The sequence below is a fragment of the Micrasema longulum genome, unplaced genomic scaffold, assembly GCF_059751315.1.
Source record: "Micrasema longulum isolate JH-2025_06_02 unplaced genomic scaffold, ASM5975131v1 h1tg000215l, whole genome shotgun sequence".
Classification (NCBI taxonomy): domain Eukaryota; kingdom Metazoa; phylum Arthropoda; class Insecta; order Trichoptera; family Brachycentridae; genus Micrasema; species Micrasema longulum.
Window position 1 is genome coordinate 386,604 of NW_028277420.1, and position 23,589 is coordinate 410,192.

Below are 23,589 nucleotides of genomic sequence, written 5' to 3' on the forward strand. Positions count from 1 at the left end.
TACAGATGGACGCTCAAGCATTTATTCGCTTCGTATAGGAATATACAAATAAATAATGTCCACACGAAGGCGAATGCGGTACCTACTCGCTTCTCATATACAAAAGTATTATTAACTCGGAATAATTCATTTAGTCGTAATGTGTAGTGTCTTCCAGCGACAATTTTACTGTGCGGTAGTTATCCGAGAGGATTGCCACTGTCTACATAATGGAATAAAAAATAAACAAAGAAATCCCTGCAGTGCGTTGATCCTCCCTAATCTAATTTCGGTTTCCATACACCCAAACCTCGGAACGAAATGTATTACGAGACTAGTTTCCGGCGTCACTCCCGCCATGCGCCATCTTGCGATACAAACACGCGGGAAACATTTTTTAAGCTGTGCAAAAATGTTCCGCAGCTCACCTGCACCGGTACCTACCTAAATAGACGATTCAAATTACGGTAGGTACTTTAAATTTTGTTTCAACTGACAACTCGGATTCAAATAGAAAAACGATAAACGGGGATAGTGGTAATAAACGTTTTTCGTTTTTTTCGTTGGTTTCGCATTTTGTATTTTATTTCAAACGTTTCGGTGAAGTGCGAAAGGTGTTATTATGTTTAATAATCATCGTGTTGTAAGTTTATAGATATCATGGTGTATAAAGTAAACCAATCGATCAAACAGTGAAGGTATCAATATTTTATTCGAATTTGGTTATATGTGTTATTTGTACCTTTAGATAGAGACTAATCAATGTCGCTTTTTTTCAAGTATACTTGAGCCATATAAGAAAAAGATACGTTGAAAATTTTTGATAACGAAATAATCAAAAATAATTATTTATTAATTATTGTATATTGAGAGAACTTACCTTCATATCATCCGTTGTTGTGGCGACATCAGATTTTTGACTCATTTTTAAAGTGCTTGAACTATAAAACGCAATCAACACAAAATGTATAGAACTGCTCGTGTTTTTAATTTAAATCTAAACACTTCGCATTACTATTTGTACTAAACTTGGTCAAAAAAGATACAACGATGGTGGAACACACTATTCGATGAGATAGTAAATCACTGAAAATTACGGATAATTAATGCCAAAAACTTAAAACATTGTAATGACACGAAACATCCCTGACAACCGTGGAAATTAATTAACGATTTATTATTAATTCAAATATTTTAGAGGGTACGAAATTACACGCTACCGCCACTGCCCTGTTTCCAAAATAATGTTATTTTCAGAAAAAAAAACACTGAAATTGAAAATCATAAACTATTGCGTAATAGAGTTAATTTTGAATAAAATCTCTTGATGAAAAAGTAACATTGTTTTTATTCGCGCGTATTTACTTGATGCGTTATTTTTTTTTAGCGTCGATAAATATTTACAGTTTTTTTATTTATTATTTAAACGGCTGGTGGTGAGGAGAGGTGGAGAAGAGAGAGCTCACAGGTCAGAATAGAGCAGAAAAGGTTGTGACGATGGCAAATATTTTCATTTCGTGTATTGGCATGCCGACAGATGGGAGCTGGAGGACAGGACCGCCTCTGAAAATTTTGGTTTTATTTTTTTTCCAAACTTTTTAATCATCATTCCCTTTCCACACCTAATGATGCAAAGGAATTTGTACATCAACCCCGGCGTATCTTGATCATTTTTTATACACGAAGGTAAAATGATCAAGCTTGCGCTTCAGAAACTACGAAATATTCTAGTGCAAAAACGTATTTTTGACCCGTTCATCGCAGGCGTATATTCAAATATACACGAAATTTAACATGTATTTAATTCCGTACAAATCGCAATAAAAAAACGGAATTTTTTGGACGGACACCTTATGCTCAATTTTGAAAACAAAACATGCTGGCGAAACATCAAGATCATAAATATTTCATAACCCTTTTTAACTTTTGCAAATAACCTCTTAGTGCTTGGCCATAGTGGCGTAGCGTTTACGGCGCGGTGCGGGCGCGGAACGTGGCGCCGAAAAGCGCCCGCGCGCTCATTAGAGACACTACAAAAGCTTAACAATAGCTAAAAAATATATTAAAAAATATATTAAGATAAAAAATATAAAAGATAAAAATAATTAAAAATGTTTGAGTTCACTGCGCCGCAAACGCTGGCCACTATGGCCAAGCACTTAGTGCTAAAAAGAATAAAAAATACACGTTAACAACTTATTTTGTACAATAAATATATATTTTTTAAAAACGTTTAAATGTCGAATGTAATTCTAATTATTCTGTGCACCTGATTCTGTAATTGAAGATTTATGCATGCATGACGTTTGTGTAATTGTATTGACAAATCGTACGTTTCTTTAAGTTCGAATCTTTGCTGATTTACCTAATAAAATAAAATATATTTCATGCTAATGATGTGAAGAATTCTGATGAAGAGACGGGTGCGTCTCGAAACCGGTAGACATGAAAAAGTCAGTACGTGGTTATGTAGGTACTAATATTTACTTTTTTTTTTTTTATTAAAACAGATTATGAAACACCTAAACACATTATATTTCATTTTATTTTTGCACCACAACAGGCCAGGAGGCCCAATTACAGTGGTGAATTACATCACAGAACACCCAGGCTTGAGAAAAATCACATTTTTAATTTTTGTGTTCTCACCGGGAATCGAACCCAGAACCTTCCGAGCGTGAGTCAAGCGTCTTGACCACTACACCACGGAGGCCGCCGTTTTTTTACTTACATTACTACTACTACTGCTACTACCATCACGCCATTTCACCGTAGGGGTAGGCAGTGAGAAAGGACCGCCACACACGTCTATCCTGGCATATATTCCTAGCTTCTTCCACATTCACACATCTTTGCATACATGTCCTTCGGTTCTGTCTACTTTTGACATGACTAGACTTAAGATTTTGGTTTGTCTGATCATGCCGCGTCTTCATTGGTCGTCCTCGTCTCACGTTACCGTTCATTTTCGCCATATATACTTGTTTTACCATTCTTTCGTCGTCCATTCGTTCTACATGACCAAACCATCGCAGGGACCCTTTCTTAGTCTTATCGATTATACTTGACTCAGATTTACACTCTCGCCTAATTTCATAGTTCGTAACCCTATCATACATTGATTTCCCACACATTCGTCCAAGAGATCGCATTTCAACCGCGTTCACTCGGCTTTCATCCTTCGTCTACATGTCCTTTGTTTCACTTCCATACATAACTGTTGGGACTTAAACTCCGTTTTTGCACAGCCAGTTTCGCTTCGATTGACATATTTTTATTTTTGAAAACATCAGTTCATTTGAACAAATTTATTTAAATGGATGTTTTCGTTGTTGCAAAAACAGTAATTATTCGAGTGAAATAAAAACATAGTTTTGCAAGTCCGCTCCTTATCTCGGGACGGTATCTGGCGATGGCTGATTCGGTGGAAGGCGGTGATATTCCCCATTCTATTAGCCTATATTCCTAGGTGGATAGGTACTGCTAGCTACCTAACCTACCCAAGAGCCTCTACCCTCTACCCTCTACCAACCGCCCGCCCACCGTCTGTAGCCTACACCTCTCGCGTGCATGCGCTCCCACCACCCCACACCAGAGAATCCGGTGACACAACGATTTCTTCCTTCATACCAGAAGGAGAAATTAACCCAATTATACTTTTCCGCCAGTGGATTTATTCATTCGGTTTTATGAATTCATTTTTGTCACAGAAGGTTGGATTATACTTATTACACGAATGTGGAAGTTCGGTGGTTTTTTTTTGTTAATAGACTATCAAATTAAGGCTATTTTTTTTCCAAATATTTTTATTTAGGTATAGTATTCTCATTGTTACGTCTTTTTTTGGTTTTTCAATACTGAAATTACTCCGCCTGCGACGTCACTATTTCTCATCGGAGAGCTTTCCTGACATTTAAAAGTAGAACCCCGTAGCTGTCCAAATATACTGAACGTTAAAAAAATGGCTCCCGGAAACCGGAAATCGTAAATCGGAAGTCGTTTAAAGCTGTTTTTTTATATACATTTTCGAGAAATTTCGCAGTTCAATGCGTTTTACCGCGTATAAAACATTTTTTGCGACATTTTTAATATCCAATTTTCCGTAGCACTGAACTCCCTCATAATAACGATGTTCGGTGCGAGCGTTTTAAGTAAGGTAGGTCATTGTTTTGGGATTTGAAATTTTAAGTATGACTGTCTGAGTGTAGGTTTGTATAACATAATATTTAATTGACTTTAGTAGATTAATAAATTAGATTTTTATCCATTTCCGGTCGGATGAAGAATGCCGTTCTGCGTGGGAAATAGAACCAAATTGGACATTGGACTAGTGTTTTCGACTCGATGGCTTCTCTCGGGTAAAAATCCTGAAAACAGAAATCCAGTGGAGATAATTTCCCCTCGTAGGTAGTTGTTCGTGCGTTGGTCTCCCTCGCTCAAAGTCCCGGTTTGGATTCCTGACACGGTCGATACAAAATATTGTTTTTAAATGTGGTTTTACGCTACAATATTTCACTGTCCCTGGACTGGCACCTGAGGCGTAAGGTTGATCTCCTTACTTCGGGTAACAGATGACCAAGATACACTGTATTTGGAGTACCTAGTAATGCAGTGCCATATATAGCGCATTCTCACGTCAATTATTTAGGATTTAACCAGACATTATTGGTATTTGTTTTAAGTTTAAAATAAATTCAGTATTTGTTTTTTTTTAATTTTCTTAACGCCGATCTAATTTTCTTCCTCTTAATTTTACTTTTCTTTAATTAATATTTACGTTCTTACGATTTACCAAAATATTTCAATTTCGAAGCCATTTCCGACAAGTTGTAAATAACTCAATTAATCTCAATGTCCCCTTTCGCGTGACAAGAAATAAGTATTTGTTCCATCTGCCAGTCTGTAGCACTAACTATGCACAACACTCTTTCCTCTATCGTTCTTGCTCTAACTATAATGATTTTTTTCCATCTATGGGTATATTTTACATGCCCCTTAATTTATTTAAAAATAAATTAAGATTCTTTATTTCTGGCTACGATACGATCCGACTTACTATTTGATGGTGCTCACACTTACACACACCTGAACACTTACTCCTACACTAATACACATAAAGACACATCTACACTTACTCTCATACAAATACACATAAACACACCCTTTTGTTGTAACACAATTTAATAATATATAAGATTCTTATTTAGAAACTTGCTGTTCTGTCTTTAAACTGTATTTTTTTAAATGTTACTATATCATTGTCGATTGTTTGTTTCTTTAAAATAAATAAATAGATTACTCACTATTAGAAAATTGGAATAAGGTTGAGGTAGAGTGGGATTCGAACCTCGTAGCTCTGATACGTGAGTCCGCAACGCTAGCCACAGGACCATAACCCTTAAATGAATAAACGAGATATTAAAAAGTAATTGGGTACTATTGTTTATAAAACATCGTGAAATGCTTACTAACTACATCTGGCCATTATAATAAACGGCATTAACGAAGAAAAGCACTTTAAATACATCTTGATTCGAGTATTTTTTACAATGTACAGTTACCACTCGAGCTGGAGTAACTCTAGATATTTATTTGTTGACATACATGAGTATACCCTTCGTTACAATGAGGAACTTCAGCCCTACGGGAAATTGGATACAAAAAATGTTTTCTTGCGCGCGGTAAAAGTTAGAGCATTAAATTGTACGGTAAAATTTCTTAAAAATATACGAAAAAAATAATAATAAATATTTTTAAAAACGCATTACAGCTTGCCCACCACATCCGCACACCGCATCTGAGGACATAAGTCTCCTTGGCGGAGCCCACATACACGGAAAATTTGCTCGTTGCCAAACGAGAAAAGCTGCCCGAAGGAGCTCTTTGTAATCTGGTAGCCTTAGCATCATTGTGCTGAAAGAAAGTAATCCAGGAGTACATAATATTACATAATAAAAACGCACTACTTTTAATGATGTCACTGGTTCATATGAACCATCTAATGATATGAGAGCTTTGAAGGATATCCGGTTTGGTCACCGTAAACAAACCAATCGGAAGAACTGTCATAGAACAACCTCTGACGTCACGAAATACAAAACTTTAAAAAAAATCATAGCGCTAATAATACGATATATAAAAAAAAAATTGGCTTATTTTATATTCCATTAACAAATTAAATAATTTTAAAAAGACACTGAACTTCCTCATTTCGAAATAAATATCTATAAAAACCGCTTCGTGACATTGCTGAAATTCTTCTGCAACTATTTTAGTGGGAAACCAAGTTTTCTCAAAGACTTTTTAAATCGCAGATTTTATTTGTTCCCGTTTAAACAAATGTGATTTCACAGGGAATCTACCCCCGGCCCAGCAAAATAAACAACATTTTTAAAGTGATTTTTTCTAATCTAATTACTCTTACTGCAAAATAACTTGATTGTGCCCTTCTGTGGTATTGAAAAAATCTAGGTAAGCTATTTACAAATCTAAACTTGAACGTTCCTACGCCTACATACACATTGTGTGTATAATATATGTGTAGCAAGGTAAATAGTATGTTTGTATTGTGTGTCTCGCTAGTTTTCCACGCAGGTAATGTAGGTGTTCGCGGTTTACACAGAAGTAAAACAGGTCATATTTTTCTACGCGATCTCGAGAGTCCGTTCCCTACAGGCCTCCGAGTCCGCATTGTTACAGAAACATTATTATCGCCATACCGTACCGTGGCACGTGAGGTGCTCTCATAAAGCAATCGATACCGAGTACTATCAGTAGTTGATACAGCACACAACTGGTATGTTATTCATTCGGTGACTTTATTAAATAAGTTAAAACGACGCGTGTATTCAAACTTCTTGTGAGTGAGACGACTGAGATTCCTTCTCGGCATTGGATCAAATATCAGAGTCTGGAACAAAACTGCTCTAGAATAATATAAATATTTTTATTATTATAAACTGCTTCAATCGTATAATGTATTGTGTGGAGTGAAGTTCACTACATACCGCTTCGAGGTTATTTTATGGAGACAAAAGAAACAGATTTTATGTTTTTCAAACTTTACCGCCATTCTTGTTTTATCACCTTTAGGCCGGCCCCAGTTATACCAATGTGGCGCAATTACCGACGAGAACTCAGGTTATCGACGCCTGCGCAGTGAAATTTTTTATACTCGTGCACAAGGCTACCAACTTCTTAGAAATACCAAAAAAAGTTTCGCGACGTCTCGTTTGGTGATGCTGCGCGAATATGTTTTTGTTTCGTCGTAAATGATTGTCATGGCGACGTGAAGTTTTATAAGAATTGTGGTAAATCGTCAAGGCGGGAGGGAATTTCGTGTAAAGCTCACTCATGTCAGAGGCGCGGCTTAATAACCGTCAAAGTTCATCATACGCCACAGACGGGTCTTCGGTCGGTCGAAGAAAGGATCGCTGAACGGTGTAATTCCCTGTCAAATGTGCAATAAGTTGTGATTTTTCTCCCCAGCACTGTCTATGTACGCCGCGGGAATGACCATAATGGCAGTGTCGGTTATGGAAATATGCGAGAACACAAAGTTGGCTCGCGAGATGGCCCTGACAGGCAACTACGAGTCTGCCGGGGTCTACTACCAGGGAGTCGTCCAGATGATTCACAGGTTGCTCATCACGATATCCGACAAAACAAGAAAATCCAAATGGCAACTGGTAAGTCACTCGCATCTAAGAATATACATCTTTTAAAACTCGCGAGACTTCGTATGTCCAGACAGATTTCAACTTTCCTATTTTCTTCAATGATAATTTTGGAATATCTAAACTCTGGGAATATTGTATAGACACCGTCGCTATCGATAAGCTATCTGAGATTCATTTCCTTTAGCCATTTTTGTCAAGGAAAGGCCATCCTTTGTCGCTGTTGATAGAAAAGTAAATATGGTATGAATGTATAATTATTTGCATTGTTTGATTCTTGTGATTTTATGGCCACTTGAAGATTTGATAATCTAATTGAGATGGAATACAATCAAGTCTCTAACCTAAAAATTCAGCACTAAATATTTAAGTTTATGATTAATTCTCAGTTGGCTGCTAACGTTTCCTTTACCCTCCCTTGTTGTATTGTGCACAATTCTCATTTACCGCATCGCATAAACATTTCCAATGCAACATTTCAGGTACAGCAACAAATGGTTCGGGAGTACGAACAGTTCAAGGCTACGATGTCTATTCTCCAACTGTTCAGACACGATGGTCACTCAAGTATGTCAGGTATTGGGCTTTGTACTAACCGCTTCTCTTGCCAACTCTCATACCCCAATAAATGTTACTAAACTTTTTGGATCCATTCACAAGTATCATTCAAAACATAACAACTTATTATCGATATGCACCAATCATCATTTTAACCCACTAGGATATTGAGAAGGGATCGAGGTGTGGTAACTTAAAAAAAAAATTGTATAACAAAATTCATCTAATAGACTGAGATCTCAACGGGGATAAGATTTTTTTCCCAGTACTAGATTTGTCTGTAGTCCACTCTAATTTGATTAAAAAAATAAAATCGGTTTAAAATTTCACATTGAGTTACCCGAAGAAATAAAAGAAATGAAATTCCATAAAATAGTTTGAATCAAATTGAATAAATGTGTTCTTGATAAATATAATGTTATTAAAAGATTAGTTCTTAAGATGTTATGAACTAACCTACGAGGGAATATACATTCAGGCGGGCAAAAATTAGTCAACAAGGAAGTTCAGCCTTACGGGAAATTGGATATGAAAAATGTTTTCTTACGTGCAGTAAAGTTTCTTGAAAATGTTTAAAAAAATATATTTTAATAAAAGTTTACTATTTCGAATGACACCACTAGTTCTTATGAATCAACCAATGATAAGAGAGTTGTGAAAGATTTCCAGTTTACAGTAAGTCAACTGACTAATTGGCAGAACTGACCAAGAAGAAGGACAAGAGAATTTGACATAACACGCAGAGTAATTTCAAAAATACAAAACTTTACAAAATCATAGCGCTGATAATAAGATACATAATTAATTATTTTTTTTGGCTTAGTTTAACAGTTTTTTAAACAAATAAAATAAAAACTGAACTTCCTCATTGTCAAAATTAAAAAAATAGTTTAATTAAAATATGTATAATTTCTATATGAATATAATTAAATTTAAGAAAATGCAAATTTGAAAATTTTCTTTTTTCTTAATTTTCAAAAACAATTCAATTTAAATATAAGGTAATTATGTTATTAATATTTCTGCAAAGTTTGAACAAAATCGGTTAAATATTATTTGAGTAATCTTGTACAGCAAATATGAAAATGCAGTTTTGAGAAAAACACGTTTAAAGTTTTGACACATAAAAAGTCAATGATTACATTACTTTACCGGTTAATCAGCGATACCAGGCCCATACAAAAATCCTTCGTGTTTATCATAAAGCTGATTTTCCTTCATCAATTGTTCCCTTCTAGCTTTACAGGCCTCTTTTGTCTGTAAAAGGTTATGCCTCTCCTGTCTGTTGTCAGCAAAAAAATTGGCAAACGTTCATATTTCCAGTTGCAACACATTAAACAAACCAGCTGCTAAATAAGCTGCAATCTTTGATTTTTAATCTAGAATGCAGGTGCTTCTGAGCAAGATGTCAAACGGTCGAATTTAAACATCGCCGCCTAAACATCTCTGCAATAACTCTTCATTCAATAAACTTTCATAAATTGGCAGAATGTATCTTTGTACGTTTGGATGTAGTGGTGTAAGGTGCTTCAATAGCTTTGGGTCAGAAGAAAGGGATTATAAAAGGAAGGTCCCCTTATATTTCCCTCTGAGCTCTCGATTCTACCTTCAGCGCACGCTCCGAATGCAAGCAGTGAGGAGCAGCGTTCTCGGTTGTTACTTTTGAAGTCTTTTGAATTTCTCTTTGAAATTTTGGGAAAATATTCTATATTCTTTATCATTAAAAAAAAAAATTTTCATCATAGTTCTAAATGCATTTCCCCCTTAGTAAAGCATAAGTAAATAAATGATGCAGGTTTAGATAATATAGTTGGTTTTATCTTCATACTGCTTATATTTTAGTGATGTTATTTTTTTATTTCTTGTGGGCAGCCTTTTCTGATGCGTCTATATCTCGTGTACTGCTTTTTGTCCAAGTTCTTCCTTCAAAAAAAAATCCAAACTGTTTTTTAACCTGTTGACTAAAACAGAATGGACAACTAGGATTGGTAATTTATTCCAGTCTGAAACTACCCTGCTGGAAAGGAAGTTTATCCAATGACTCATTTTTGCTCATTGCCAACGGGAATGGGCACTTACAAGACCTATGTTCTGCTTTAGTATTGTGAAAAAGTAATTAAGTAAATTTTATTTATATTAGGATAGTCAACAACAGATTGAATCATTTTTCTGGTGGACTTTATTAAAACACTTCTCACTTATCTTATCTTTTACATAACTGAATTCACATATTACTTTTTAGTCTCAGATAAATTTGTACTTAAAATGTGACTTTATGTCGTCATTTTTTTAAATTTATTTTCCGTACACAGGCAAAAAAATGATCTGAAACTGAATTTTAAAAACGAGAAACTTCAGCCCTACGGGAAATTGGATACAATAAATGTTTTCTTGCTCGCGGTAAAAATTGAAGCATTAAATTCTACTTCAAAGTTTCCTGATGAATGTACAAAAAAAATTATTAAAAATACTGTAATAAAAACAAACAACTTTGAACGACGTCACTGGTTAATATGAATCAACCAATGATAAAAGAGTTATGGAAGATTTCCAGTTTGGGTATGACATAATTCATGCTCTGGGTAAACCTCGTGCGGACATTTTACATATAAATCTTTTATAACTCTTCGCGCTTTAATTTGTTTTTTAGTTTTATAATGTTTATCTTCCTTTTTTGTCTTCATTCGATAGGCATCTTCTACATCCGCTGCACTGATTGATGTTTGTATCATCTCGCATCAAATCTTTGAGAAGTATTTACACTTCAAGTTTTCGTTGTTGGCTTTCTGTATTCCTCTGATTTCTATATTACATTTGTTGTTGCCTCTAGTGCGATTTTCTTGTTTTATTTCCAGTATCTATTTTCTGGACTCTGATTTACTATTTTTACTAGTCAATTTTCAAATTGTTTTGTCAGCCAAACTAAGCTTCTCTAATAACTGACTCCTCTGGTCACTCTCCGTGGATAGATAAGCTTCAAGCTCGTTGTAGCCATCTTTTAACCGTTGCATTTCAGTTCGAGGGTTAGAAATTGCATTAGTAATCTCCAAGTTAGCCGAGAACGGGGATCGCGGTGCAGACGAAGCCTTACATAATGCACGGATCTTTACATTAATTTGTACACCTATCTTACATAGTTTCACCCTCAGAGTAATAATGCGCCAAGCTATAGAGGAGCCCAAACGTAGGAAAACCATTTTATGACTTTTGGGTATTAAGTTAGTTACAGTTCGCAGCAAAACAATGGGCCGTCCTCAGATCGAGAATTGCCAAATGGATATTGATTTGCATTGTAAATACTTTTAAATGTGTATCTGTGTATTTATTATTGCAGGGTTTTTCCAATTTATTTTTCTATAATTCGCCTATATTTATTTTACAATATTGAAAATACATGTTTGTTGTTTATTTATTTATTCATTTTATTCAAAATAAACTTATGTTATATTTATTGAGAGATAAACCCCAACTCCATGGAACCAAAGTCCTGTGTTGAGTTTGTTTGTTTTGTCCGTCACATCTCCGAAACGGCGAGTCGTAGCGGCCTGAAATTTGGACACGTCATTTTAGATGCGATATCAAGGTTAACATTTCTATTTTCGAGTAAAATTTGAATCGACCTCTAGTCGATGAAAACTCAAACTTTATATGGATGCCAAGTGCGGCCCCGACATATTGCCCGTAATCAACTGTCATTATCAACAGTAAACATGCTTTAACTCCTAAATTGAGAAAAAATAGTATCTGAAGTAAATACTTTGATATAGGGAAAGTTTTTAAGCAACGTAATACACGTGTCGGGACAATAAATGCCAAAAATCAATGTAAATCATGGTAAAATATTCTAAATCAATTACCTGTAAAAACTGACTATTTTAACACCTTTGACACTCCTACTGCTGCAACTAAACATACTGCAATTCACCATAGTCGATTTTTATTTATTTTAACGTAAATATCCAAGTTATTTACAAACAAAGCTAAGCACAGCTACAAAAGCATCTGATCGAACCGTTATGTTTATGTTGTCAAGCAAAACAAAATGACCACCAATTTGTTGCTAATCAACAAACCAACATCGCTTGCGTTTTATGAAACATAGTGATAGGATTTCATAAGTTCACGCATTATTACTCTGAGGTTTTTCTACATATTCGTCTGACATTTCTATTTGGACAGCTTTTAGCCTACTTTTATCCTTGTTTTTCCTATACCATACTTCGCTTCTATACACGAGGGTCTAATCATTATTATACTTTATGTATCTTCTTTGTGTGTCATGTCAAGTCCACTGACAGCGACTACCACTTGGGAGAAAGCTTTCTTGTCCCGAGCGGTGCGAAACATCTTGACAGTTTTAATCCTGGTCCATTCTCAGATGTTTCCAAGCCAGGAAACCTGTTGTCTTCCGACCCCTCTACGTCCCTCGATCTTTCCCTTCACGACAAGCTGAAGTATGACATATTTATCACCTCTCAACACAGCCAAAATATGAAATCTTACAGTGCTTAACGGTGGTTGACAGTTTTCTATTCATATTGGCTCTATGTAATACTTGATATTGGTTATTGATAGCCAACATGAATGATGTTTTCATTTATTTAATCTTTAAAATATATGTTATCTTTTAGTGAGGGAACATTATCTTTAATGTAAATAAATAAACTAGTAAATCCATTACAATTCTTAATGCTAACTTAAATCTGATAACTATTAATAAACAAAGTATTTTGTTGACGTGGAGAGGCAAAAAATTAAATGTAATGTTTACTGTAAATAGATAATATTATGTAATTAAAGTAAGTGTGAATATTAGTTTATATACTATGTAATATAAACTAACTTAAGAAATAAATGCATTAAAAAAAAAATAAAGTTCCTAAGCGACATGTAGCCAACTTTACATAAGAACCAATTATTTTTTTTTTTTTAATTAATTAAAATCTCATAATTCAAATTTTTAATATGATTAATAGGTGTATATGAGTTTTTTTGTTAATTAAACAACAAAACTTTAATTGGCTCAAAAATGTCACTTAATATTAATAATAATGATAATATTCGGCTGATTTATATAGCATCATTTTAGTAAAAGATCACCTCAAGGGCGCTTTACAATTGTGCTTAAACTTACATTCTAACTAAGCTAAAGTGACATATTTTATTTGAAATTGAGGGTATGATAACCTAAAGAAGTGATATTTTAGTTGGGATCTGAAATGACGGGGAATCAAATGCTGACCTAATAGTAGATTTTCTCTGACATGTATTTTCCCTAATACAAAGGTCCGACTGGCGGCCTCCGTGGCGTAGTGGTCAACACGCTTGACTCACATGCGGAAGGCCCGGGTTCGATTCCCGGTGAGAACACAAAAAAATAAAATGTGATTCTTCAAGCCTGGGTTTTCTGTGATGTAATTCACCACTGTACAAAAATTAATAAATAAAATAAAAATAAATAAATAAATTTTGGAGCCATTTCATGAAAGGATTTTTCGAGGAGGATTTGCCTTTCCACCATCGATATGTTTTTATCAATAATGATACAAAAAAAATATATGCAGTGCACTTACTCGCTGAACCTATATGTGTATATATATTTTTTTAGTATGGATTGAAATAAAATTGCTTTTTCTTATTCTAATTGCAATAATATGATTAGGATACGAAGAGTTGCCGACACGTGATCCCCCCTCCCTGTGGCCCCCCGCCCCCCACCTGCTGGACCCGGACGTGTGGCCGCCACCCCCTGACCGGGACCCGGACGTGTGGCCGTCCCCCACCCCTGTGGAACACAAGTACGACCTGACACTAACTTGTGGTCCTTCTAATTCTCAAAAAGTCTATTAGTGTTCTTCAGGAAATCCGGCAGTGTACCTAGCTCGGAAACGTGCTGCAGATGCCTCAGAAGAACCTTAACTCTAGTTGCCTTTTCTTCACATCTACGGACTCCCGCCATCCTGGAAGATAGTAGGTGACGATCTTTCAGCTTTATACGGCGGAACTAAGGGACGTTGGAGCGAGAGTGCTGACTAGCGATAGAGTCTCCGGGAGGCATCTGGTGATGGCCACATGCTACACTTAGGAGCGGATATGGAAAAAAAGTAAATGATGTAGTTAATTAAGAGTCCCTGGACTGGCACCTGAAGTCTCATCATCTTACCTTAGGATAGCAAAAATAATCTAGATACGTTGTGGTTGGTGTTCCAATGCTATACCCCAAGCGTTATTGGGTGCGGAAAGGGAATGATGAGGGATTTGTGATATATCTCGAAATAGCTCTCTTCATCGGAAGGAATAGTCATAATAAAAAAAAAATGCCTCCTCTTTCACAGTAGAAGCTGCTCGATTATGAAATAATCTACCCACTAATGTCAGAGACGCCCTCTGCCTTCTTTATTTACATTCAAATCATGTATGAAATGTCACTTCCTGAATATTTGAGTTTTTCCTTTCTCCTCCCTCTTTCCTTCCCTCTTCACCACCTCTCTTCACCACCTCTCTTCATAGTATAAGGTAGATATTTAGTCAATTTTTACTTCTAAAAATATGTATGTGTATTAATATTTTGTTCCGTAATGAAAATATTATAATATTCTAACAATATGTTCATACACCACTGATTTTTTCAAATTGAACGTTTTGAAAAAGTAGGAAGAAATTGCCTTATCCGCCCTTACGCATCTGTACATAAAGTATTTAAATAAAATAAATAATCATATGGGCAGTTGTAAACGATGATTCTTCTCAATTAGAATCAACGTCAATCTCACCATCATTTAATTTTGATTTTCTTGTTTCGGCGACTGATTGTTCATGCAGTACTTTATATCTAGAAATGCAATTGATGAACCCACGTGAAACTTGAAGACTCACTCGTTCAGAATTCGTAATATGAAGAATAAAATGATTTCCATTTTTTTGCAAAGTTGAAAACCTTCTCGAATGACTTTTTCTAGTAAGTGGAACTAGACTTTCTTCCATCTTTGTTTTTTAATTGTTTAAAAAAGAAAACAAATAACTTCAAAATTCCACAAAAAGAGGTTTGAGTGTACATGTTTTAGTCTGGCAGTTAGAGTTGATTAAATAATACATTTGCTACACTCGCAAACTTGTTGTTTCGGCACATTTAACATTTGTATCATTCGTTGTTTTCAGGAGCGGTCCTCCTATCAAACCCCTGCGCGGTCAGGCCAACACGGCCGGGGGGCGTAAAGGGGCTCCCGAGGCCAAGCGGTCCGCCGGCCCGGGCCAGCGGGGCTCCGGGGCCCCCAGCAGGGGGGGCAAAACCGACCCCAAGACTAGCCGAGGCCCCGCAAGAGGCCAGCAAGCTAACAGTAAGAATTCTTTGGGTACTGTCATTTTCATTTCTACTTTCTCTTCTAATTTCTGTTAAAAGATGGCTAAATATGATATGTCCTTTTTTTAGGCATTTTGAGTTATATACATACATAACAATACATCACCTAATTTTTTTAGCATTTAGTGTAAACGTGTTATGGTGAAAATAAAACCCGTATACACAACAAATGTCCAATGCATCTACCGACACTAAAATAATAAGAGGCTTGTAAACTAAAATTCCGATTTTTCAAATCCCATCAAAGATCTTTTTCAAAATTTATGAAAAATGACATTGTGTTTTCCCATCTTTCAACATATTTTATATCCACAAAAATATTTTTTTATGCTAAGTTTAAACATCTTGCTTTTCTTTTTTGCTCGTCTTATAAATTGCCTTGGTCGAGCTCAATGTCCACATGGTTAACACGCTGGGCTACTGTCCAAGGGCTCTCAGGCTTAATTTCAGATAAGTTCAATGTGGAATTTTCATATACTTGGTAATTTATGGCCACAATATATAAAAATAACCAAGCAATAGATTTTTTTCAAAAACTCAATGGTCAGATTTAAGAGAACCGGCTTCAAACTGACTTATTTAGGATAAAATGAAAGTTTAAATACACAATATAAGTAAAATATTTTTTTAAATTTCAATTTAGATAACTTTAGTCAATACAGTACCATAAAAGTGGGTAATTATCATTATTTTCAAAACCTAGAATATCAAATAATATACTATTTTATTATATGCAATATACCATTATTTTCACGTTAACTTGTAACTGCAAATGTGTGTTTTTGAAAAACTTAATACATAATTATTACATTGTACGCAATAGTTTTCTTATGTTGTTGTTTATTAATATTTGTTTATTTTTTAGGTAAAACAAGAGATAAAGAACATCCGGGGAAAGAAAAAACAGATAAAGAAAACAATAATGGAGATGATGATAAAGATGAAAATCACGAGAAAGAAGAAGAAAAGAAATTTGAAGCCGGATGTCACGCTGATGGCTACCTAGTGGACATGTTAGGTACGGAACAATATGTATATAGCTATGTTTATAGTTTAAGTTGTTTCTATTCACTCATATCAAACACACACTCACCCTTTCCATAAACCTACCCTCACACCCATATACAATCACACACATATTCACATACCTACCAAAACCACACTCCATTTTTTTACACACGCATCCTCACACAAAAAAAAACTCGCACACATGCACTTCTATGAATTATATCTAACTGAACTGGATTTTTATTATTGTATTTATGTGGAAAACTGATTTGGCTTTATTTTATGTTTTTTTTATAATGTTGTGTATATTTTTTTGTATTGCTGTTGTTTTTCTGAATAAACAAAAATTAAAAAATTAAATTAAAAACCCCTGTTTTACGTTTTTCAAGGGAGCAACAAAAAAATGTTTAACCGAGGAAAACGCTTAAGTGAGGAAACTAAAAACTGCAGATTAATTGTAAAAACAGTCATAATCGGGGATTATTCATATTTACCTTTGATTTCATAAAAAATATTTTTAATTTTTCAGTCAATACTACAATGTGTTTTTTTTTATTGAATTAAAAAAAAACATGCTTGAATAATTTTATGTAGGTACTTAACCTTAAAATCACAAAAATAAAAATAAATTTGCATGAAATTCATATAATGATTTTTTCCCTAAATATTGGGAAATTTTATTCAGGTGGTATCACTTTTTTAGTATAGCTCCACAGAATTTTAACTGTCATTTACATCGCGGCAAAACTGTTTTACACTTTTATGATAACTGTTCAAACAATCTTCTTTCCAAATTATGTTTATAACTTCAAATAATATTTCTTTTGCCAAATTTTTAAACTTTCTTCATCGTAATTTATTGATGTAAATACATTATTCTTCCTTAACATGCGTCAACTGCATGTCACAATTGAGTAAAATGTCATAATTAGACACTTAAACAAAATGACAATTACACTGCATACCTACTTTGAATTTTGTTTGAGACAGTAATTTACACAATTTTAATTTACCTCTATTTTATTCTCGGGGTTAAGAAAAACGTAAAATATTTTAATGAGAACGTATGTAAAAAAATGGGACCTAACCATTTCAGCGGGAAAACGTAAAATTGATGAACGTAAAAATGAGGTTTTACTGTACATTATTAATTTGATCCGTTATCGTATATTTGTGAAGAACTGATTAGATTCTACGAATACTCAATTTCATTTTAATATAATCTTAAGGATGTATTGTTCTGAACACATTCTTATCATGAAAATTTTTTTCACATAATTTGCCTGAGCAGTGATTACAAACATCTTCATCAATACATATTGAGATAATATACTTAACTTTTCCGCTATCTCTATCTACCTCGGTATGACGGAGTCTGATCTACTGACATGACAATCTCTCATCAACTTCAGGGTGCCTGGAAGAATGACTAGACAGGTGCCACGGTTTTATAGCAACAATTCACGGACAGTGTATACTTGTAATGCCGTATTAAATAGACTTCATGAACTCGGCAATAGTTATTCCCACGTATCTGATATATTTAGTGTAGGGTATTGTTCCTATAGACCAAACCTTTTTAACTTTTTCAAAGATGGTGAGTGGTAATTATATTTATTTATTCATGCATTTCATAATATATATATAAATATATATATACAGTTTTTTGTTCACTTTGCCTAGCTGTGTGAAACAGTACTTATGATTTTCTTGTTGTTTTACTGTAAAATGTTTTATTATTTAAACTTTCTACTGAATATGCTGTATAATTTTTAGGTTATTTTTTTTAATATAAATCTTGTGTAATTTTTGGTTTAATTTTTTTTAGAATAAATCTTGGGTATAAGGAAATTCATGTTTTAAAAAAAAAAAAATATTAAGCCAAATATGTTAATATTATAAATGTTTGTAAAAGGCAGATTTGCCGTTTATGTTCATAAAATAAAATAAAAAATAAAAATAAATAAAATGTCAATATGTATTTTCGGGGAGTTAAGCTAAAACTTGAAGATACAGGATCGGTCGTGTAACCTCGCAATCGCTTGGGAGAATTTATCTCCCAATTGAAGATATGGCAGCATCTGTATCTTTCAATTGCAATTGCCCCCGCAGCAGTATGACCTTGATTAATATTTATTTGTTTTTTTTCCGCAGAAAGAGATATTGTACAAAAGAACCCCAATATACGGTGGGATGATATAGCAGACCTTCACGAGGCCAAGAGGTTGCTGGAAGAGGCCGTAGTCTTGCCAATGTGGATGCCTGACTTTTTTAAAGTATGTTCATTCATGCAAATTCTATTCATTTTCTCTAAAATTATGTATTTGTTTCTTAAAATTACCAAGCAAAATAAATATGCAAATAGTATTTTTTAAATGTTGAGTATAATATTCCTCAAGACATATACATAGGCAACTGTAAGCCCTCTTCTAGTGTTTTTTTATTTTATTTATAAAGTAGAAATAACAATGATAAATTTAACAAATTTAAATCTCTTTTTTAACTTTATTTTGAACATTTCAAGAGCTTCTTTATTCATATCAATAGTTTTATATTATGCTACATATGGATGTAAATATTATAAAATAAATTTATCATTTATTAAATTTGCATTCTATTTCCAGTCTATTTAACGTAAATGCAAAGTGTTAAAAAGTCATATCATTTCTTATTTCTTCTGGTAACATATGTAGTTGTTTACATTCAAACATAAAAATGACAACATAAATGGCTCGTTGCAGGGAATCAGACGGCCTTGGAAGGGAGTGCTAATGGTCGGTCCACCGGGTACGGGGAAGACAATGCTGGCCAAGGCCGTAGCCACCGAGTGTGGAACCACCTTCTTCAATGTGTCCTCCTCTACCCTCACTTCCAAGTACCGAGGGGAGTCGGAGAAGCTCGTCAGGCTCCTGTTTGAGATGGTAATTGTACTTCCTTATTACCTGTCCAGTATGATATTACCGTACAGTGGAAGTAGCCGCACAGATCTGAAAGATTAACTTAAATTTGGTCGGATTTTGACTTGACTTGACTGCTGTTGACTCGCAAAATATTGATTGAAATCTGGTAGGAATACATGATGTCTTGAGAACCTTAACCAATTTAGTTTTGGTTTTCTGATCTATGTACATATGGACATGTTGTGTATTAAATTATTATTGCTAGCTTGTTTCAATCTAAATATGTTAACATTAAAAACAGATCATTTTTATCAACTTATTTTTCTTCTTTTTGACAAAAAAGTACTACAAATTGTCAAAAATGTACGGATATAATGGATTTATCACCTGCTTTGTTTTAAAATAGTATTATTTTATGTGATCGGTAGGGAAATTAATTTGATTAAAAAAACGTACTTAAGCCTTAGCAGAAATGGCTTTTTTTATTTATTTTATTTACGATATATTTATGTTACATTTATTTGAGACACAAATCCCAACTCCATGGAACCTAAGTTCTGTGTTGAGTTGGGACGAATATATTTAAAACACTTTAACAATCAATATCACCATATATATTTAACAGAACAAAAACATAATTAAAAAATACATGGCATATCAAAATATAAAAGAAACATGCAATAAAAAAATAAACTATTAAAGTATATGAAAAAATAAATTTGAAATAAACTACCTCAAATATTTGCAAATCCATCACGGAGTTTCTCACTCAAAACCCTCCCCCTAAACAAAGATCCAGTCCTGAAACTCTTTTTTGAAAAAAAAATGTCCTTGACAGCTTAACACGCTCTTCCAAAATATTAAGCACTCTCGGTGCGATAAAGGAAAGGTGTATCTGAACAAAAGTCGTCTGGGTTTCGGGTTTAACATAATTCATTCCTCGGGAAAACCTCGTAACGTTTTGCTAAAACCTTTTAATGTTGATTCTAACTTTTACATCACTTACAGTTTACTTTAAAAGTGTGTTTTAACACTAGAATATTTCATAGTCTCTGCCTCTCTGTCTCACCATTAAGTGCAGAAAGGGAATGATGACAATATCTTGCAGTTAAAATGTTTGATTTTCACCAAAGAAGATCGAAAAAAACTTACCTTTAAAACAGCCTGGTTGATCTCGAAATTGCATTTTAAACGTTTATTTTAAATTTCACGTTGCTACGACTTACCATTAAAAAGTTTGATTCGGCCGAGAAAATTTTGGCTTTTGAACGGCTCGAGAAACACACATGTAGTTTCAGTTTTATAATATAGAATCTATTGTTCCAGGCACGATTCTACGCTCCTAGCACAATATTTGTAGATGAAATAGACTCCCTCTGTTCGCGAAGAGGTTCAGAAACAGAACACGAAGCTTCTCGCCGCATCAAATCTGAACTTCTCATACAAATGGATGGAATAAGCTCCAACCCTGATGAACCTCACAAGGTAATTTATATTGCGTCTTGTAAATTATTTTTAAGCTTTTCCTGAAGTGTAAATTAAATCCAGTCTCGGACAAAGACGCATTTTTCATAGCTCCACAACTGTTCAATGCATTTCATATGGACAGTATGATAGATATTAATTATTTGAATATATTTCGATTAAAATTTTTGTTGAAATTACAAATAAAAAAATAGATTTATACCCATACCTTCTTTTTTTGATGAATAGAACATACTTTTACTATATTTTTAGTGAAAAAAATTGTGTTCCTATATCAGAACTCATTTTTCAATATTATTGATATCTATTGTATTCTTCCAGTGGCCTTTATTTCAATTAAAAATATAATGTATACCCATGCACAGGCCATGCCTTTGTGGGATTTTTTTTTATGTCAAATATATACGGATAAGCCAAAAACTGTTTCACATTTCTCTTGTTAAAATGTAATTTTGAACCTTTATGTTGTAGTAAAACATTTTTTTTTGTTTTTGTATCTATTTTATTGCATAAATATGTACATTTGCATAAATAAATCAATTTAAATAAATCAAAGTTGCTGAGTTACCTTACTTTGTTTGTTGTCAGTGTGTTCTCTGCCTTACTGAATTAGACGTTTGTAGTCCGAGTGTCTTCTAGTAAATAATTATGTGTTGCAGGTAGTGATGGTGCTGGCCGCCACCAACTTCCCGTGGGACATCGACGAAGCCCTGCGGCGCCGGCTGGAGAAGCGCATCTACATCCCGCTGCCCACGCGCGAGGGGCGCGAGACTCTCCTGCGCATCAGCCTGCGCGAGGTGCAGCTGGACCCCAGCGTGGACCTGCGCTCCATCGCCAACTCCCTGGACGGCTACTCGGGCGCCGACATCACCAATGTGTGCAGGTAAACTTAACATCTACATCAGCCTAACCTGGGACTTCGATGAGTTTGCTGACTGCTGTGTATGCTTTGTGGTGTTTGTTTGAAATGCTGAATAAAATAGAAAATCAAGTGAAATAGGTCTATTATTCGTTTCCTTAATCCAATGAACATTAAACCAGTTCACATTCATCAACATTTGTGAGGCTTACGGAAAACATATGGATGGTAGATGGGTAAGACAATTCAATGAGAGTTGTGATAATGTGCATGACGTGGACGTCCACCTTTGATTTATGATGAACTAGTTCATGCAGTTGAAGGAAAAAACTAAAGAAAACCAAAAGTTCACAATTTCATCTTTCTCTATGGAGTTTCCCCAATTTCAAGAACTTTTTTGTGAAATTGTAAATGAAAAACCGATTTTTTAACGAGCCTAACCTTTAAACATATTACAATGTATTTTAATTACCTTTATACTTGCATAATTTTTATTTGTGGACATTTTTGTAGGTTTTTATGAAGGTTTTTTTTATTATTATTTATTGATGACACGGCAATATGTTTGCAGGGACGCTTCCATGATGTCCATGCGACGTAAGATCGCCGGATTAAAGCCGGAGCAGATAAAACAACTCGGGCGCGAGGACCTCGACCTTCCCGTGTCTGCGCAGGACTTCAAGGACGCGCTCAACAAGTGTAACAAGTCCGTTTCCAAAACTGATCTAGACAAATATGTCAAGTGGATGACAGAGTTCGGCTCGTCTTGATTGTGATTTCGTACTTAATATGTTTTTTATTATTTTTTTTATAACAAATAACACAAAACTTATATTTTAGTAGGAGACTTTGCCACCGTATTTTATCTAGATTTTTTCTCTGTTTTCAAATATATTCGTGGAAATCATAGCAGAATGGTGAATGTTACACAATGTGTTAAGTGATAACTTAAACCATCCATTAAGCCAGGTCAACCCTGTAAATGTTTAGATTTTCACATTCCTTAATAATTCCTTCATCTCGATTGAGTTATCTGTCAAAAATAATTCCTTTGTTCCTGTTGAGATATCGGCCCTTCTTCCACTTGTTTTAGACCTGTTGGCCTGTTACTCCGCATCTAGTTCCCTCTTGATAGATGGACTGCCAGCTGATCCTTCCATCTTTTAGGAGGTCGTCCTTGAGGTCTGCTTCCTCGAGGTAAACTGTCCCTTGATGTTCTTGCAGCCCTTGACTGCCATACTGGTTCCAGAACCTTCTTTTCTGCCGTCCCTATCTTACGGATCTCTGCGTTTCGCATTCTGTCAAGAAGGATTTTGCCAGCAACATTTCTGATTATCCTCATTTCGCTGGTTCGAAGGAGGCTTTTGGTTCTAATATTGGCCTGTTCTGATTGAACCAATTACAGTATTTTACTGACTAATTCATTTTTAAATCAGTAGTAAAGTATTGTGAAGCCGCAAAGTGATGTTTTACATACTAAAAATAGGTGATATGTATTCCCTTTTATGCTTAGGAAAATCTTACAATGTGGAAACAATTGATTATTTTTCAGACAATATAACATCACGATGAAACCCATAAATTGCGTGATATTTTGGTGGCAAAGACTCGGATGTTAGATAAATGTCTCTGAGATACAAAGAATAACTTATTTAATAGAATTCCGTAATGTTTCCATAACAGTGGATTATTGTAGTAAGTAACCTGATACAACTAAACTTTAGATTATTATGAAATCTTTTATATAGAAAGTACACCAGATTA

General features: G+C 34.5%; 2 protein-coding genes across 8 annotated transcripts in view; one reads left to right on the plus strand and one right to left on the minus strand.

Annotated features, from left to right (window-relative positions):
• LOC148283616 (uncharacterized) overlaps positions 1–1,472 on the minus strand; it is a 179,370-nt gene extending 177,898 nt beyond the window's left edge. Inside the window, exon 1 of the mRNA XM_088243486.1 lies at positions 860–1,472. Within this exon, the coding sequence (XP_088099612.1) occupies positions 860–904 (45 nt within the window). The 5' untranslated portion in view covers positions 905–1,472. The remainder of the gene's footprint in view (positions 1–859) is intronic.
• Kat60 (katanin p60) lies at positions 357–23,308 on the plus strand. 7 transcript variants are annotated; one of them, XM_088243493.1, is made up of 11 exons: positions 357–446; positions 7,468–7,667; positions 8,138–8,231; positions 13,876–14,011; positions 15,372–15,565; positions 16,439–16,591; positions 18,736–18,857; positions 19,323–19,502; positions 20,808–20,966; positions 21,626–21,849; positions 22,397–23,308. In XM_088243493.1, the coding sequence occupies exons 2-11, from the start codon at positions 7,476–7,478 to the stop codon at positions 22,593–22,595; spliced, it is 1,653 nt and encodes a 550-aa protein (XP_088099619.1). In that variant the 5' UTR covers positions 357–446; positions 7,468–7,475; the 3' UTR covers positions 22,596–23,308. The 7 variants fall into 7 exon arrangements, with proteins under 7 accessions (XP_088099619.1, XP_088099620.1, XP_088099616.1 ...); XM_088243494.1 differs by lacking the exon at positions 357–446 and adding an exon at positions 6,636–6,775 and having other exon boundaries at positions 8,138–8,222; XM_088243490.1 differs by lacking the exon at positions 357–446 and adding an exon at positions 6,646–6,775.
• Positions 23,309–23,589: the final 281 nt, after the last annotated feature.